Here is a 20132-nt window from a genome sequence, read left to right as displayed (position 1 = left end):
CATTCAGAAACATTCTGTGTTAAGGCCAGTTCACATAAATATATTTTTCTGTATTTCTCTCCTGCTTTTTTGATTTCTAGATACATTAGCATAGCAGATCAGTCTGTCTTGGTTAGAAGTTGATGTTTTCCTGCTGCTCATTCCTCACTTGAAGTCTCAGTCCTCCTGTTCCTAATGTTCTTTTACTTTGGAGATGATGATATCACAGAAACAAGATTTGGATTTCATGTAACAAGAAATAGTAACACATGACCTCCTAAGCCAGAAAGATTCAGAATTGGTTGAATGTTTTTGTTTGCATGAGTGTCGCTGATGAAGGATTTACTTTTTCGTGCCATATTTTAAAAATTCCAACATATGGTCATTTTGACGAGAGTTTGAAGTGACAATCTCAATGTAGAGAAAACCATGAGCATTTTAAATTAAAAATTACTGCAGTTGTAAAACTCATCAGCAAAATAATTTTTGGAAAGAATTTCTCTGTGTTTTACAGGGCATTTGACATCAGACAGCAGGGCTGGAAAAATGTACCAGTCACCTAGCAGAAGTTAAGCTGTAGTGTGTACATAGCCTAGGTCAGTATAAGCTATGTCACTCGGGGGTGTGAATAAACCCACCCCCCTGAGTGACTTAAGTTACATCGACCTAAGCCCCGGTGTGGACAGCGCTATGTCGACGGGAGAGCTTCTCCCACCAAAATAGCTACCGACGCTCACAGGGGCTGGAGTAATTGAGTCTATGGGAGAACTCTCTCCTATTGGCTTAGAGCATCTGCACCAGCAGCACTGCAGCGGCAAAGCTGCATCGGTGCAGTTGCATTGCGGTAAGCTCTATAGTGTAGCTATAACCTAAATCTGTTAACTGAATGTCCTTTGCCAGGCACTGGAGTTGTTCACTGGATGATCCAAAACCAGAGATGAGTGAAATGTTGAATAACTGAGATCTCTTGGTCTTCTTTCTCTCCCCACCTTGCTGTATCTATCAGAGCCGGGGGAGCGGGTATATTAGTTGGAGATCCTTTACTATCACTACATCAAGGTTCTTCAGGAACAGGAAGAGTGAGAAAGCTCCTGCTTTCCTCCTGCAACTAGATCCAGGGTGGGCAAACTTTTTGGCCTGAGGGCCGCATCTGGGTATGGAAATTGTATGATGGGCCATGAATACCCAGTGGGGAAGAGGGACTCTATGGGGTGTAGCATGGGGGAGCTCTATAAGGGATGCTACCAAGGTAGGGGGAGGTGGGACTCATGGAGTGAGGCGCAGAGGGGGGGCTCTACTGGGGCAGTACTGGGGGCTTCTTGGGGCCCTGCCGGCAGTGACACCAAGGCAGCTGTACCAGGCACAGCCACGGGCGGAGGCGCCCTAGCTGGGACAGGTGCGGCCCCTGGGCGGTTTTGAGGCTCTCAAGGGTGGGGCCATAGGATACTGGGGGGGGATAGGGTGCGCTGCTGTGTTTGGGGGGGAGGGGGCTGCCCTGTGGGAGGGGTTCAAATCCCGTAAACAGCACGGCAAAGTTGTGCCTGTGCAGTGCAGCTCTGCATGCCAGAAGATGGTGTTCATCAAGGGAATTGAGTTGGGGGCTGGGGAGCGCCTGGTGGAGAGGGGCAAGCCCCTGACCCCACTCCCTGGCGGGAGCTCGAGGTCTGGATAAAAATGTCTGACGGGCCGGAGTTTGCCCACCCCTGAACTAGATGGAAACGGAGTTTCCAGTGTATAACACCTACTAGCCAGAGGCTGGTATAATTAAGCCCACAAATTTGGTCAAGGGACAACACTCTGGTAGAAATTCTAGCAGCAGATGGAATGGAAACCGTGCTTTTAACCAGGATGTTGCCCCTGAAGCCTCCTTAGAGGCCCTAATTTCTCTGTAGCTTCCCACCCTCAGATTTCCCATTTACCTCTGTCCAGTAAACATATTCCTGTTGACTATCAGCTGAGGGTTAACCTCTGTGGCCCTAATCTGAGGGAGAGAAAGTACTTTATTATAAATATTTTTTTTCTTGCAATCTACCATATTTAAAAACAAAACCAAGCCGCGATGTTTGTGGAACTCGTGCAAACAGGGTTCTACATTCTTTGCTGGTTCTGCAGTAAAACGAATCAAAAGTGCACTCACATTACTGAGCTCACACAGATATTCTTACATGAAAGGTGCTGTAAAATGGACACAACATTCATGCCAGTTATGGTTCCATTCAAAATAGTGGGGTTTTTTTCCAAATTGAAAAAGGCATGGTCAGAGGGGAAATTTTATTTTCAGGCTTCTAACTTACTTAGATTTAAGTTGTACCTATTCAGGATTCTAAGGTTATTACAAACAAATGAAGAGTAAATGTCTTCAAATAAAAAAAAATTGAGCACTTTCAAGAATGTTTAGTAAGTGAAACTAATAACTTCACCCACTAATTTGACAGTGGTGATTGTACTGAGATGTTAGAGCGGTAGCAATTTTAAGAATGCAACCAAGCCTTCAAAGAGGCATCAGTAATGTGCAATCTAATTTAATGGATAAGGCAGCTCAGATAAGTCTGACAAGAATTGTATCTGCAGACTTAAAACATGTTGAATTTAATATAAAATTAGTGTGTATTTCAGGCAGAGGAGAGGGAGAGGAGGAAAGTGAGGAAGGAAAGTAGTTGCAAAGGCAGTGCATTAAAAATATTGGAATGGGGGGGTGAAGATGCACCTGTTAAAGCTTTTGTACCTATGCATTTATATAAGATACTGTACATACGTATTACTATAACTCATGATACTGTTTAGGTCTTGAAAATGTTAGATCATTGTTTATTTTTGTTCACACTGTATACATTCACAAGTCTGCAAGATAACTAGTGGTCTCCAGCCTGCAATTATTAAAGAATTTCTTCTGCACAGCAAGCAAGGCAAGAAGCATCACAGTCTGATGTATTGTTTTGGACTGCTGTGCTATACGTTTATAAACAGAGGCTTTGATTAATATGCTCTCATGTTTGTTGCTTAGATCTTTTTTTAGATAGAGGTAGGAAAGTAATTAAGAATTTGGCAGCTTGCCAATTTACATATGGGACTTGCTCTGAATATTACAGCTACTGTTGGTATGCCAAATGTCTAGAGCTGTTGTCATAGAGGGATTGGGGAGGAAGAAGACATAAAGGAGGCAGGAATGTATTTGCATGCAGCCAATCAGCAATATGCGGTTGTTCTTTTGGCTGACTTTCAAAAAACAGAAGAAAAGCAGCTACAGTGCTAATTGTAGCTAGGTCCCGAAGTGAAAATGTTTTGTGACAGTTGAAAGAATTTAAAGAGGAAGGAAGATCGGTTTAGTGTCAGCTGCAATTAGATAATCAAAGATTAAAAATCCTAGTCTGTTGGTTCCTTAACCCAGAGTTAAAGGGGCTGGAGATTGCCAGGGGCCGAGGGGAGCTCCCCTGTGTGGAAAGGGCTTTTCCAAAGCCAGCGCAAGTAAGGCCCGACTGAGCTTGCAGGTTGTCTGGACGCACGCTTGCACCGAGAGATTTTCTTGGCAGCTCTACAGGATGAGGCTCACACTGTACACAGCCGACATATTGAAGCAGAGAGCCCAGGCGAACATAGATGAAGGAATAGAGACAGCTCTGCACACAATGTAGCGTCTCCTAGGATGGTTGGGCGGCACCTTTCCTCAGGTATTTCATTACCCATCAGCCCCTTTTAGAGCAAAAAAAGCCTCCACAAAAAACCCTGAGCAAATAGCATCTGCTTCTGTTAAATCAATTTATTACATAACATTTCAGAGACAGAGCAGCAGCACAGCGTCCTAAGCTTTTGGCTGCATTTCAGGTTTGATAAAATGGCGTCCTCGCAGAAAGAGCTGTTTGCTAAAGATATGCTGCACTGAACAGAAAATTGAATTATTTGTCATTATTTACTACTGTTTTTGTTTTAGAGAGTTAACATTTAGTGGAATACCCACTAATAATGAAGAATGCTCTTTATTCTGCTTGTTTATCTTGATGCATTTTAAAGGCTCTTGCATCGGAGGAAACCAGCTACATTTTAATGTCATGGTGCAGAAAATTAAACTAGAGTAACAGGCTTTTCCACTTGGTTACTTAATTTTGTTTTTGTCTTTTAAAAAATGTTCTATTCAATTGTCTTATCTCTTAACTATCTTCCCACACTTTTAGAAAAACATGAACAGTTTGGCAGCTCTAGCATTTATACAGTCACTGTTCTTTGGAAGAAATTTTGGACACAATACTTTCAAGAATTCATCTTGGGACTTTAAATCTGAGAATAGTTGTAAATTGGCTTTTTGAGCACCTTCAGACGTACAACAGTTTTTAAATTTTCCTGGACCCCAGAACATAAGGATTGATGGAATTAGACAAAATCTGCTAATGTTGTTAAACATATCTGACAATCCAACTAGTAGCACTTGAATTGAGATGTTTTTCCTACTTTATGCTGCATCTTATTCTTTAAAATGAATGTTCCAAGACTCTATTTTTTGCTGTATAAAAATTAGACTACATTTGAGCTAAGCTTTTAAATGCCCTTCTGGCAGGTTCTATTTATTTTATTAACATTTATTGTAATGCTTTTAGAATTCTGTTAAGATGTCCATTTGAATCACTACAGTGAGCTACTTCTTATTTTGGGAGAGAAGTAGTTGTCCTTTTTTGACTTGCCTGATCAGGATACATAAACTTTATCTGATTAGTGCTGTGATTTAAAATCCTCAGCAGGATTGATGTCACTGGCTTTAGTCATTGCTCGCAAAATGAACCAATTAATTATTATGTTGGCTGAAAAAAGAATTCAAACCTAGAATAAGATTTTCTTGTAACGAGAGAAGGTTTTATTTTTATCTTTAAAGGTTTGGGGAGGGTGTTTTTTGGTGGGGGGGGCTAAGGGGGAGAGAGGTTTTATAAATGAACTTAAGCTTTTCAATTTCTTTCTTTTTTAAATCTGTTAATGTGCAACTATCAAGAATCTGTGCCAGTCTCTGACATTTCATCCAATTCCCCTCCCTCCCCCCTGCCAATATGTTTTTGTAAATCAGTTGAATCTTTCATTATGGTTGAAACTTGTTAGGTGTAATTAGTTTGAACTGTGTGCAGTGAACAAATAGAAATTTGGGAGATATGGATAGTGTACATTATTTTTTTTTCTAGAATAGAATGCAAAGCTGAAAAGAAATAGTTTATGTAAACCACTGAGTATCACTGGAGGGGTTATAACTTTTGAGTAGACTGCATGATGTATAGAATGGGTATTCTGTTTGTTAATATGAGTTTACGGATAAAAGAACCTTTTCTTCATTTCTTGCTCTTCTCAGAGTTCATATTTGTTATCTGTTTACTTTTGATGGTGCTGCCAAACTCAAAACTAATATTTGAATTGTTCAAGCTAATTATGAGCTGTTGGAGCAAAAAAAAATTGGATTCTATTTTGAATTAGTAACTAAATCAAAGTTTTAAAGGTATATTTCACCACAGTTCTTAATGTTAAAAAATGTCGTCTGTCTCCTACTCTTTGTAAGGGAGGGATTGAATTATTAGTGATTATTGGTGGCACCGCTTAAAGCTATGCATGTTGAAGGTATGCTGTTCTCTAGCTTTCTCCATTCAGCTTTCCTAATGAACCATTAATCCTGAAGAGCAAAATTCCTGCTACTTCCAGTCCTGGGTTGTTTCTGAACAGAAACTGCACATGGTGCCATTTTGCAGGTGGCTTTGTGGAAAATGGAAATGGCCACCAAGAAATGACAACCTCAATTTTAAATTGTTCCCAAAGGTGAAATATTGATGGATGAATTTAGTGTACAACATAGTAGCTGTTAAATTACATCTGTCTGAAATATATAGCTAAAATTATTTGCCTCCTTAAGATCATTTCCTTTATTTGATCTCATTTTGATTGTTGCGTTTAGTGTGTGGGTGCTGGGTGGTATTGCTGGCCTGTGATGTATAGGAGGTCAGACTAGCCCTTCTGGCCTTAAGCTCTGTGACTCTATTTTATTTTCCTTCTTTTTAGGGTACTAGGAGTCATTTGTAAGGTTTAGTCCCATCTTGACAGCTCACTTGCTGTGTGACCTTGTGTAGGTTAATCTCTATGTGCCCCAGTTTTTTTTTCTCATCTGTGAAATGGGTATAATACTGACAAGATGTTGTGAGACTAAGTGTGAAAAGCATTTGAACTTACCAGATCAAAAGTATTCTAGAATTCCACTGTAATTGTGTTATAGTTGAATTTTTCCTTTCTGATTGACTACATATTAAATTTTACTTTTCAAGTGAACTATACTGTGAACAGGATGCATATCTAGACTTAACAAACACACAACAATGTTTAAAAATCTATTCCATCTTCAGTGACCTATTAAGACTAATGCTCAAACTAGTCTGTTTCCTGCTCAGGACTCCTGGACATCAGATTCCTAAAGCAGACTGATTTCCTGTACCCCTTGCTTTAAATGTTTGTCATCAGTTTGCAGGGTAAATATGGAATCCTAAAAGCATATAAATGAAATAGTAATTGATTTTCCAATATTAAGTTTTGTAATGATCTTTTCACTTTTGAGTCCTAACAGTTTTATTTTTTAAAACAAACTTTGGCAATGCTTATGAAGAACTATACCCTTTGTTTATCTTTAGATTGTAAACCCTTTAGTGCAGGGATTGTCTCTTTTCTATATATGTACAGTACCCAGCAAAATGGGGACCCAATACTGATTTGGGGCTTTTGGAAGCTATCCTAATATAAATACTTACAGAATAATAAAATACTGACTAACGTGGCATTGAGATCGAAACTGTCACTCTCCTTTTTATTATGTGGCCTTCAGTAATGTAGCTAGATTATTTTTGGTCTTTTTATATTTTAAAAGTTTAATAGAATTCATAGTAAAGCTTTTGCATTTATTTAGCAGATTAGGCAGATCTAGTCCATTCTGTCATTGTTCTAATCAATTTGGCTCTTTCTCTCTGTTGTGATGTAAGTATCCCTGATGGTGGACCGGTCCGGCGTGTGTGATCCAAATGATTGCATTTTATGCATCCATTCAGTGAGTGTTCTGTATCAGTCTTTACAGCTAAAGTATTCTGGCATTTCCCATAAGGTCTGGTCCAGTGTAGTAGAGCTACTTTTTGAAATCCTTTACTACTACATTTCAAAGGCAGATGGCACTCTGGATGAATTCAAGGAGATGAGGTCTGTTTGGTGATCCTTTACAAGCTTTCTCCAGACCAGGGATGCCAACCTGAGCCTGAGAAGGAGCCAGAATTTACCAATGTACATTGCCAAAGAGCCACATTTATACGTCATGAACGCACACACCCATCCCCACCCCCACTCCCAGCGCCTCCCAGCCACCGGCAGCTCCGCCAATCAGCACCTCCCTATAGCTCCCGATCAGCTGTTTCGTGGCTTGCAGGAGGCTCTGGGGGGGAGGGGTAGGAGCAAGGGCAAGGCCAGCGTGGGGGCGGGAAGGGGTGGAGTGGGGGCAGGGCCTGTGGCAGAGCCAGGGGGTGAGCAACGAGCACCCCCTGGCATACTGGAAAGTTGGCACCTGTAGCTCCAGCCCCAGAGTCAGTGCCTATACAAGGATCCACACAGTAACTTCTGAAGGGCAGCATGTGGCTCCGGAGCCACAGTTTGGCCACCCCTGCTCCAGACTCTAGAGTTCCTGTATGTCTTCATTCCAATACTTCTACTAACAAGGACAGATATCCATTCTGATTTTGGTAGTCCCAGCCTGGAGTTCACCAGATCTGATTCTCAGTCCAGTTAGAAGAAATACAGACCAACTACCAACTCTTGTCTTTTTTGTTGTAAGACTATGTTTACATTGTAAACGCGGATCTGAAATTTCTCTGCATGTCTGTATGGAAAGTGGCTTCTTGTTAAGCTTTTGTTTGGATTGTGCACAGGAAGCTCAACAAATCTCTTAGCAAAGTCAAACTTTCTACAAGAAAGAGCTGGGCCTTGAAGTGGAATAGGAAAGTAGCAAGATCTGGCAGCTATATCAGTGTTCCATCCTTCAGTTACAGACAGCCTCAGTCTTTGACCATTGTAAGTTAAAGAAATTATTGAAAGGCCTAATAAAAGTTTTTACAACTATTTGTGAGCCACCACCTACTTGTGAGAATGTGGTGTTGTTTTTAATTCCCTGCCACTGAAGATTTCATTTTTAATGGCTATAACATAATTGAAAAGTCAGTGAGAACCAAACCATGATGGCTAAACTTCCAGATGATGATATTTTCTGGAGGATAACATTGTACTATATTTACACCCCAAATTCCTGTTTAAGGTGGCTTACATTTGAACAAAGCTGTCAGGCCCTCCTGAACGTTCCCTAGCAAATATTTCCAAGACAAACTAGGTTTCGTAATCCAGATATTACGAGCTCTTAGCAATTACCAGTATCTGAATAATATCAAACAGGCTTTTAGATAAAGAACCCAAGATTGTGCCGTTCGAAGATATTCTTTTTTTTCCTCCCCTCCCCTGTGCTCAGATTAGAAAATCTGGTAAAACGGTATATGAACTGTTATTGTCGTGTGGGTCTCACGGTGCCTGAGAGTTTGGGGACACATTTAACCAGGTGCCAGGCAATCTCCAGAGCTTGTTTTAGGAATAGCTCCATCACAAAGAATCATAAAATCATAGAAATGTATGTGTGGAAGGAACCTGAAGAGGTTATCTAGTCCATTTTCCCACTCTACCTCCCGTTCCCCCCACGCACAAACACACACACCTCTCCATGCTGAGGCAGGACCAAGTATACCTAGACCATCCCTGACAGGTGTTTGTCTAATCTGTTCCTAAAAACCTCCTGTGATGGGGATTACACAACCTCCCTTGGTAACCTATTCCAGTACTTAACTATCCTTTAGGTTTGACATTAGGAAAAACTTTCTAACTATATCTTCCTTGCTGCAGATTAAGCCACCTCTACCTGTCTTACCTTCAGTGGACATGGGAAAACAATTAGTAACTGTCCCTATAACAGCCTTTAACATATATGAAGACTATTATTAGGTTCGCCCTCAGTCTTTTCTCAAGACTGAACATACTGAGTTTTTTTAACTTTTCCTCATAGGTCATGTTTTATAATGTTTTTATCATTTTTGCTACTTTCCTCTGGAGTCTCTCCAATTTGCCCACATCTTTCTTAAAGCATGGCACCCAAAACTGGACACAGTATTCCAGATGAGGCTTCATTAGCAAGTAGAGCAGAACAGTTGCCCCGTGTGTCTTTCATATGACACTCCTGTTAATACAGCCCAGAATTATATTGGCCTTTTTCACAACTGTAGTACATTATTCGCTCATATTTGTGCTTGGCAGAATTAGATTTTTATTTTTATAATTTCAACGGATAATACCAGCGTTTATTTTTAAGCCTTTTTTTAGATTTTTATCAATTTAAATTTTCAGTTGCACCAAATTATGGATTTTAAGCATTTTTTGTATGAATTCTTTTCTATTTAAATTGTCACAGAAAATTATCAGTTGGTCAAACTGGGGAGGTGTCAGACAATTTAATGACTGTAGACGTTAAGATTCAAAAAGTTTAAGCTTTATAACTGTTAAAACACAAATTGTCAACATCACATGTCAAAATATTAAAAAATGCCTTAAATCAAACTCTAATAAATTCTACAGTAGCATTTTTCTTTGTTTTTGTGACAGGTGATGGAAAGAGTTATGTAGTACCATTAAATTGACTATGAGCATGAGCATAGAAGTGAATCAGTGGCAACGGTTTATTTAAAAAGGAAATGATCATTGCAGTTGTGGTTTAACTACTGTGTAAATCTTTTCTTGGTCTGTGTATACTTGATAAGGTGTAAGCATGTATTAAAAGGTTGCTAGGCAGAATGGTATTTACTGATAGAGCATTTGGCATTTTCCATTGACTCTGTAATCACTCTATATCAGTGGTCTCCAACCTTTTTAAGCCCAAGATCACTTTTTTTGAATTTAAGGGAAACCCAGGATCTACCCCGCCCCTTCCCCAAAGCCCCGCCCCCCTTCAATCCCCCCATCTCTCCATCGTTCACTCTCCCCAATTCTCACTAGTTTTCATTGGGCTGGGGTAGGGGGTTGGGGCTCAGGCTCTGGGCTGGGGCTGAGGGGTTTGCAGTGTGGGAGGGGGGCTCTGGGCTGAGCCTGGGTTAGAGTGTTGGGGTGCAGGAGGGGGTCGGGGTGCATGCTCTGGGAGGGAGTTTGGGTGCAGGAAGAGGCTCTGGGCTGGAGCAGAGTGTTGGGGTGCAGGAGGGCGTCAGGGGTGGGGCAGGGGGTTGGGGTTCAGGAGAGGGTACGGGGTGCTGACTCTGGGAGGGGGTTCAGGGCTGGGGGTTGGGGTGTAGCCTCCAGCTGGACAGCACTTATCTCCAGTGGCTCCTGGTCCGTGGTGTAGCATGGCTGCCGCTAAGGCAGGCTCCCTGCCTACCCCGGCCCCACGCCACTCCCGGATGGGGCCAACGCAGCCCCTGGGGAGGGGGGCACATGGCTCCGTGTGCTGCCCCTCTCTGCAAGCACAACCCCCACAGCTCCCATTGGCCACAGCTCCCCATTCCTAGCCAATGGGAGCTGTGGGGGCGGTGCTTGCAGGCAGGAGCAGTGGGTGGAGGAAGACCCCTCACCGCTGCGGGGCTGCGTTTGCCACTTACGGGAGCAGCGTGGGGCCAGGACAGGCAGGGAGTCTGCCTTAGCGGCAGCCTCGCTACACCACTGGAGATCGCGATAGACTGGGAGATCCTCTACGATCAACCAGTCGACCGTTGGTGACAACTGCTCTGTATTCTGACTGGTGAATGGTGTTTCAATCAGCAGCATGTTTCATTTTATCACTGCAAATTAGAGATTATACACCACTGCTTTTATTTCCTTTTTTACATGCTGATTTAATAAACAAAAACGTATCCTAATACTCGAAAGTCAAACCTTAGATTTAGCAACTTAGAAGTTAACATATTTTATAGGTTATAATGAATAGTAACGATACAAATGTAAAAACACAAACGTGGGCCTATATAGTACACTGATTTTAGAAAAAGAGATCCTTTCTTGGCTATTTTCAGTTATGAGACTGTTTCACTCTGGCTGCATAGTTGTGGTTTTTTTGGTTTTTGTTTTAAATCCACTCAAGCATAATTGCTGTTAGTAGTCTACCTTTGAAGCATTATCCTTGGTTTTAATTTGGCTTACATAGGGTACACACCTATACAGAGCTGGCTAAACATACATTCCTGGTTGGCTTTGTTTGAGGTACATGGTTGGTTTTTTGTAAACAATATAATTGTCTGTCTTGTAAAGAGTTTAGTCTGCTTTAGAAGTAAAGTAGGTTGGAAAGGCAAAGAATAATTGAGACTTCCAGCATTCAATATTTGCATGTATGCACACTGGTTTTCCTCTCTATCCAAACTACAATTTAGAGAGACTATCCTACAAGTTGCCTCTATTCATAGCTCTCTGATCACACTAGCTATACAGGATAAAATTCCTACCATGAGAAAATATAAGGGAATAATTGCACTCATGTCTTTTGTACAATACAGTCAGGATAGATAACAATATCTAAGTCTTTAAAACTTGAAATAACCTTAACATGACCAATTGTGGCTTCTCTCAGGTTATTTAACTAAGTGCACTCTAGTAAAGAGCCAGGTCATCAGAAGGATTTGGTTATATTTTTGTGTTTGCTTATATGTTGGAGGAACATGGGGGGAAGGGAGCAAGAGGACGAGGAGCTAAGAAGGCTGGTGCTGCATTTTAAGGATAAGTACAAAGATAATGTTTATTTTCTTTGGTTTTTGAGACAAATTGGACTGTAATTACAAGTTTAAAAATGATATTCAAGTACCACCTAAATCATTTAAGAGCTAAATTGCTTATTCTGGTCTTGCCATTTAATATGTATTATTGAGTGACATAACCAGGCTGTTCTTTAGAACTACTTATCTTGCTCTACAAAAAACATTACTTATAGCCATGCTCAGATACTATTAATATAGTTGCATTAAAATATCATAGTTCTGTATTCTCTGTGTATGGTTCTTAGAGAGAGAGTTTAGCAACAAAAGAAAACTAAATGAGCAGTGAATGTAGTGTTTTGACACCATTCATATTTATTCAGTAATAGCTCTTTGAATATTTTACGTGAGGAAATATTTTAATTTTTAAAATGATTTTTGTTGAACTGTCTTTTTTCATATTTCACCAAAAGAAGGGGCGGGGGGGAAACTGAGTCAAAATAACTAAAATGTTAACAGAATATCAACACTTGACATAGTATTCATCTCTTTCCAGTAATTTTCAGAGTACAGATATAGTTTTCCTAAATGTGGGAGTTTTTTTGGATTGCTTATTTCTGGTGCAGAGATGTTGTGACTTAAGAGTCCAAAAATTTAAAATTTGTAAGGTTTTATTTTTGGAAGCTCAAAGGAGACATTTAAAACTAAACCAGGTAAAGCACTAGAAAACCTATTATTGTAGGGACCAGCCTGCATTGGCAAGCGGATAGATTAGATGTCCTAATAGTTTTTTTTTTTTTTTTTTTTCAGATCTACTTTTTGGATTCTGTACAAGTATACTGTGCCTCAGTGTAACCTGTTTGTTGTCTTTAATCTGTTTGTTTTTCACTGGTTTATCAGTTTCTACTAGTGTACGAAAAGACGCAAAATATTTATAACTTCTGGGCAGTTCTTAAACAAAACTTTTCAGTGTAAAATGTTTGTAAAATTTACATAAAATGTTGAATATGAACTTGATGATGTGGAAGATAAATTTATGATCAAACTCCTTTTATAGAAAAAACGTTTTTAAACAGAAAGGTGTAAGGTACTTATTGTGGTGCATAAAATTATCGTATATACGTCTTTTAAAAATAGTGTATTCTTCGTTTTAGTGTAATTTGGAATTTATGTAGAGTATGGTATCATAACTGAGAAAGTAAAATGTATTTAATGACATTATTTTAACAGAATTTGAATGGCAGACTAATTCTGAGTCTTGTTTAATCCTTTTCAGATCTTAGTCACAGTGGTTTGGGAGACCATTATGAAAATTCCCACTGGGGACAGCAGCCCACTTTCAGAAGTGAAGCCAACTGCAGCTGGGATAAAGTGATAATAGATAGGACTGACAAGGAAGCGTGGCCTTCCATTACAGGAACTGAGTCTGAATCTGCTTCAGAATGTACTACAGAAACTGACTCTGCCTCTAACTGTGGCTCAGAGAACAGTAGCATGGCTACAGGGAGTGCCCAAGGCAACTTCACTGGACATACAAAGAAAACTAATGGCAATAATGGCACCAATGGAGCACTCATCCAAAGCACTTCTAACCAGAGTGCCCTTGGAGCTGGTGGAGCAAATGGTAATGGAAACTCAGCCAGAGTGTGGGGTGTGGCCACAGGCTCCAACTCTGGCCTAACTCACTGCTCTGCCAGTGGTGGGGATGGAAAGATGGACAACATGATTGCAGATGGTAGAAGTCAAAACTGCTGGGGTGCTTCCAACTCAAATGCTGGCATTAATCTTAACCTTAACCCTAATGCCAATCCAGCTGCCTGGCCTGTACTCGGACATGAAGGAACTGTGGGAGCAGGCAACCCTTCCAGTATTTGTAGTCCAGTCAGTGCCATAGGTCAGAATATCGGCAACCAGAATGGTAACCCAACAAGCACCTTAGGTGCTTGGGGAAACTTGCTGCCGCAAGAGAGCACAGAACCACAAACGTCCACTTCTCAGAATGTGTCTTTCAGCGTACAACCTCAGAACCTTAACACTGATGGACCAAATAACACTAACCCCATGAACTCTTCACCAAACCCTATCAATGCAATGCAGACTAATGGACTGCCAAACTGGGGGATGGCTGTTGGTATGGGGGCCATCATCTCGCCCCACCTGCAAGGCCTTCCTGGTGCTAATGGAACATCAGTTTCTCAAGTCAGTGGGGGCAATGGTGAAGGAATGGGTAGTTCGGTATGGGGAATATCCCCAGGTAATCCTGCCACAGGAAACGGCAATTCTGGGTTCAGTCAGGGGAATGGAGACACTGTGAACTCAGCATTAAGTGCTAAACAGAATGGATCCAGCAGTGCTGTGCACAAGGAAGGAAATGGAGCAAGTGCATGGGATTCAGGACCTCCTGCTGGTCCTGGGGTACTAGCATGGGGCAGGGGCAGTGGCAACAGTAGTGTTGGTAGCATGCATTCTGGAGCTTGGGGCCACCCCAACCGTAACACCAGTAATGGTGTTAATGGTGAATGGGGTAAGCCCCCAAATCAGCATTCCAATAGTGACATCAGTGGTAAAGGATCAGCAGGGTGGGATAGCCCTAGTGTTACCAGCCAGAATCCTGCCATGCAGCAGGGCAATGAACAAATAAACTCTTGGGCCAAAGCTGCAGCATCTGTCACCACAGCTAGTGAAGAAAGTAATGACGGTGGTGGAGGTCAAAATGAGGGCAACACTGGGAGAGAAGGAGCAGGAGAGGCCAGAAGGAGAGACAAAGGGGTGATAGACCAAGGGCAAGTCCAGTTGCCAAGGAATGACCTTGACCCAAGAGTTCTGTCCAATACTGGTTGGGGACAGACTCCTGTAAAGCAAAACACTGCCTGGGAATTTGAAGAATCCCCAAGGTCTGAACGAAAGAATGACAATGGAACGGAGGCCTGGGGTTGTACAGCTTCTCAGTCTTCAAACTCAGGGGGGAAGAATGATGGGTCCATCATGAACAGTACAAATACCTCTTCAGTATCTGGGTGGGCCAACTCTCCACCCTCAGCTGTTCCAGCAAATACAGGTTGGGGAGACAACAACAACAAAGCGCCAAATGGCCCAGGGGGATGGGGAGAATCAGCTAGCTCTACTGCTGTCAATGCTGCTGCTGCTACTGCTGCCAAAAGTGGCCACGCTTGGAGTGGGACCGCAAATCAGGAGGATAAATCACCGACATGGGGTGAACCTCAGAAACCCAAATCTCAAAACTGGGGAGATGGACAGAAATCAAATCCAGGCTGGACTTCAGGAAGTGGAGATTGGACTGAACCATCATCTGTCCCTGGACACTTGGCTGAGGGGAAGAAGAATGGATCTGGATGGGATGCTGACAATAGATCAGGGTCAGGTTGGAATGATACTACAAGGTCTGGGACCAGTGGATGGGGAAATGGCACAAACACCAAGGCTAATACAGGTACAAGTTGGGGAGAATCTCTAAAACCTAGCCCTCAACAGAATTGGGCTAGTAAACCCCAGGACAACAGTGTGAGTAACTGGGGAGGAGCAGCTTCTGTTAAACAGACTGGGTCAGGATGGGTTGGTGGGCCAGTGCCACCCAAACAAAAAGAAAGCAGTGAGGCGACTGGCTGGGAAGAGCCTTCTCCACCATCCATTCGCCGTAAGATGGAAATTGATGATGGTACCTCAGCTTGGGGTGATCCAAACTACAACAACAACAAGACTGTAAACATGTGGGATAGAAACAACCCTGTAATTCAGAGCAGTACCACAACCAACACCACCACTACTACCACCATTATCAACACAAATATGGCTGAACCTCAGCCTTCGCACCAGTCAAGTGCCCAGCCGAACCGGTCCCCACTGCTTGGTCCAGGTATGGAACAAGTTTCATTTTCTTTTTAAGTCAGAAGTAGGATACAGTGGAAATAAATATTTTATATATCTCTCTCTCACTCACTCACAGTCTCTGTCTTTTAAGACATACATACACATTCTAATAACGAGGAGTGATTTCAAATGTTTTTAATTAATGTGAATAATAGTATAAAATGAGATCTGTTGGGCATTTCCTATTTGTTCAAATTTAGTGTTGTTTAAGAATTTTGTTAAGAAAATTGTTCAATTTTTCAGATAAGTTTAAAAAAACGTTTCGGATAATACAATTGTGTGGGTTGTGTTTACTAAAATAAAGTAACAAATATTACATTCTCACCTGCAGAGCCCCCAGCTGATGTGCTTTTCCAGTTGGAAATCTTCTGATATGCGGGAAAACAATGGGGAGTCTGGTGTCACCTTAAAAACTAACAGATGTATTTGGGCATAAGCTTTCATGGGTAAAAAACCCAGAAGAAGTGGGTTTTTTACCCACAAAAACTTATACCCAAATGAGTCTTAGTCTTTAAGGTGCCACCGGATTCCCCGTTTTTTTTGTGGATACAGACTAGCACGGCTACCCTTCTGATACCTCATCTGAGGGATGCTCTGTAAAATTCATGAATAGGTCAGCAGGATCCAGGAATGAAAAGAAACTGATGTGGGGAAGGGGATCCTTCAAGAAATCATTATGGCAGGATCTGCTGTCATAGCTGCACTCAGCATTGCATCAGGTTCAGCAGGCCAGTTGAGGCCTTTTGAGCTAAGAAGGCAAGGGGGAATGGAATGTCTTTAAAGAATCTGCACTCACTTGTCTAAATTGGTTGTCTGCTGCACAGGAAGAGCATCTGGAAAGTGAGTGGAGGATTCAGCTGGCACAACCCATAAAAATGTAGCTATGGTTTCACTCAGATTTTCTGAGTCCTGAAAGCCTAATTCAGAAATTAACTCCAGCCCAGCAATGCTTATGCTAGCCACTATTTCATCCTCTGTGGGTTGGGATAGGCATTGTTGTTTGAAGACATAGAGAAAGGGATTGAAACTATAGCTAGAGAGCCTATTAAAGTTTTAGATATTTCATTTTTATGAAATAAATAAGAAATAAATAAATAAATAAGTGTTATAATGTTTGTAGTGTCCTTAATATTTTTTTAATAATTGCTAGATTTATAGAACATTAGTGGCTTAAGTATTATAAACAAAAATTATGCTGTGTACGTTGACTAGCAGTAGTGTTTACCCTTTGATGTCAGGCATATTTGGCATAGTGTAGTAATTAGCAATAAATTGTGTTTTTTGTTAACTGTTTTGTACCTGGAATCAGATTTTCCTTGAGAATAAGCATAAAGATAGAGGAAAAAGTCAGCCTTTTGCATCATGAACTCTAGACCATAGGCAGGAATCCAGCAAGTATTGACTTTAATTGCTCCATAGCTGGACAAACGAGTTTGTAATCCTGCACTCTTTGTACTTGTGCAGAGGTGTAATCTACCTTTTTATTAATTAAGGCAGTGTATTTGCAGATTTACCAAATCACGTGTCCCACATGTCTTAGGGTAAGAGATTTCTTTTCAATGGCTGGCTCTTAAAATCACACTTGGACTGCTCTCAGTTGGGAAGTTGCCTTTTTACTGGTCTGCTGCTGAATTCAGAAATTTAATTAGGGAGGCTAGTATTCTCAGTTTTCTACTTTCTTTTTTAAAAAAAGGAAACCAAGATGTAACAACATCTGATAACCTAGATTATTCAGCTGTCCCTGTGCCTACACTAGCGCTAGTCTGCCCTGCTGTGTCACTATTTCAGGAGAAAGACTGGAGTCTTCTCTGTGTCTTATTTTATATCAAGGCAGTTCCCCGCTTCTTTGTCTCCCTAAGAAGAAAAGAACATTGTTCACTCTCCATGGTTCCATCCAGTAACACTCCTAAATAAATCTCCAAACTTAATTCAGTTTTCCTTAAATGAAACAATATTTTATTGATAGTGCAAAGAAAGGGAGATGGGACATAAACTTACCTTGAGCATTCACCTCTGTACAAATACTACAGAAAGCTTTCTAGGTCTGGTTGAAGTTTAGTTGCAGATTTTTTGAAATGCTGTCTGTATTTATAGCATGGCAGAAAATGACTCCCACAACCTACAGCTCGGTTAGCTTGATGTCTTGGTTAGATACCCTTAGTATCTGACAGTAGGAAAGCCCCCACTTTTCTTTGCTGTTTTTGAAATCCAGGCATCAAAAATCTCATTTATAATTCTTCCTGGGCCTGACATGGAAGTAATCTTTTTCCTAGCGTCCTAGCTACCATTTTGTTTCTCGAACGATGCTTAGTTAACGTATCTGAGACTAGCTTGGATTAGGTTCTGATAGCCAATTTGGAAAGCTGTGCATGCATAGTACGATTTACTCAGATACGAAATGTGAATTAGAAATTTAGATATCCAACAGAATTAAAACTGGCCAGTAGTCCTTACTTATCTCCCAGTGTTGGTGATAAAGGAAGAATACTTTTCTACAAGTTAAGGAAGTTCAGAGGAATTTTGTTGACTAACAGAATGAATGTAAGAAAAGCTTCTCAAAAATGTCAGGTTAGCCATTGATTACACTCTTAGCTTGTTGATCTCTCTTAATTTTTTCAAACTTTCAGTGGGTGGGAAGGTACCATGTTGTAATTCCTTTTCATAATTCTCACCATCCTTACTAATCTCATCCTTACAATCACAGCAGGAACAAAGATGAGGCAAGAGGAATTATAGAGGGAAAATCTAATAAATATCTTAGTTATCTGTATACTAATGCAAGAACTATGGGCAATAAACAGGAAGAACTAGACATACGAGTGAATAATCGCAACTTTGACATAATTGGCATCACAGAAACTTGGTGAGATAATTCACATGACTGAGATATTGATCCAGAATAAGTTTGCACTGAGGTTGAGATAGTGGGAGGCAGACCTGTTGAAAGTCTCTGAGTAAGGATAAAAGGAGTAAAAAACCAGGGGTGATGTCATGGTACATGCCTGCTACAGATCACCTAACCAGGAAGAAGAGATCGATGAGGCTTTTTTAAATAATTAACAAAATCATCCAAAACATGGGACTTGGTGGTGATGGGCGACTTAACTACTGAGGCATCTGTTGGGGAAATAATACAGCAGGTCACAGATTATCCAACAAATTCTTGGAGTGCATTGGATACAACTTTTATTATAGAAGGTGGAGAAAGTGACTAGGGGAGAGGCTATTTTAGGTACGATTCAAATAAATAGGGAGGAATTAGTTGAGAATTGGAAGGTGAAAGTGATGGTGAAATGATAGAATTCATGATTTTAAGGAAGGGTATGCAGGAAAACAGCAGAATGCAGACAGTGGACTTCAAGAAGGTAGACTTCCGCAATCTCAGAGAATTGGTAGGTAAGGTCCCATGGGAAGTAAGTTTAAGGGGAAAGAGACTTCAGAAGAGTTGATAGTTTTTTTTTAAAATCAATTTTATTAAGAGCACAAGAGCAAACTGTCCCCGTGTGTGTGTATATATGGCAAAGGGACAAAATTAGAAAGTCCAAGACAAAACCAAGAGTAAACTAGCTAGGGATATAAAGAGTAACAAGAAAACATTTTACAAAGGTATTCAAAATAAGAGGAAGACCAAGGACAGGGTAGGCCCATTACTCAATGAAGAAGAAAACACAGTAACAGAAAATGGGGCAATGGCCACAGTGCTAAATGCCTTTTTTGTTTGTTTTCACCAAAAAAGTTAGCAGTGATTGGACAACTGAGGATAGGACAAGAAGTAGTTGTTTTAAATTGCTGCAAGGGAGATTTAGGTTAGACATCAGGCTAAAATAGGAAAAGAACAAGTCAAATATTACTTAGACAAGTAAGATATCTTCAGATCAGCAGGGCCTGATGAAATAAATCATAGAATACTGAAGGCACTGGCTGAATAGATCTCTGAACCATTAGTGATTATCTTTGAGAATTTGTGGGGGACAGGAGAGATACCCAAGGATTGAAAAATGGCAAATATAGTACCTATCTATAAAAAGGTGAATAAGGACAACCCAGGGAATTATAGACTAGTCAGCTTAACTTTGGTACTCTGAAAGATAGTGGAACAAATAATCAACCCATCATTTTGTAAGCACCGAGAAGAAAATAAGGTGATAAGTAATAGTCAACATGGATTTGTTAAGAACAAATAATGTCAAACCAAGCTAATGCCCTCATAGCCTTCTTTGACTGGGTAACAAGCCTTGTAGATTGGGGGGAAGCAGTAGATGTGATACATGTTGACTTTAGTAAGGCTTTTGATACTCTCTCACATGATGTTCTCACAAACAAACTAGGGAAATATTGCCTAGATGAACCTACTATAAAATGGGTGCACAAGTCTTTGGGAAACTACTAAGAGTAGTTATCAATGGTTCATAATTAAGCTGGAAAGGCATATAAAGTGGGGTCCTGTATGGATCTGTTCTGTATCTGGTTCTGTTCAATATCTTCATATATGATTTGGATAATGGCATAGAGAGT

General features: G+C 40.8%; 1 protein-coding gene across 31 annotated transcripts in view; it reads left to right on the top strand.

Annotated features, from left to right (window-relative positions):
* Positions 1-20132, top strand: part of TNRC6C (trinucleotide repeat containing adaptor 6C) — a 314076-nt gene that overhangs the window by 235418 nt on the left and 58526 nt on the right. For 30 of the 31 annotated variants that reach the window (XR_006285663.1, XM_043527807.1, XM_043527809.1 and 27 more), the window contains one exon: positions 13006-15603. Coding sequence is in view for 30 of the 31 variants with exons in the window: in XM_043527807.1 (XP_043383742.1) it covers positions 13006-15603 (2598 nt within the window). In the remaining variant the exon portion in view is untranslated. Of the gene's footprint in view, positions 1-3288; positions 3648-13005; positions 15604-20132 lie in introns of those variants that run through there. The other variant, XM_043527808.1, reaches the window with a different exon arrangement.

The sequence above is a fragment of the Chelonia mydas genome, chromosome 14 (genome assembly GCF_015237465.2).
Source record: "Chelonia mydas isolate rCheMyd1 chromosome 14, rCheMyd1.pri.v2, whole genome shotgun sequence".
NCBI lineage: Eukaryota > Metazoa > Chordata > Testudines > Cheloniidae > Chelonia > Chelonia mydas.
The sequence above is the reverse complement of the archived record's forward strand: the minus strand, read 5'-3'. Positions and strand labels throughout refer to the sequence as shown.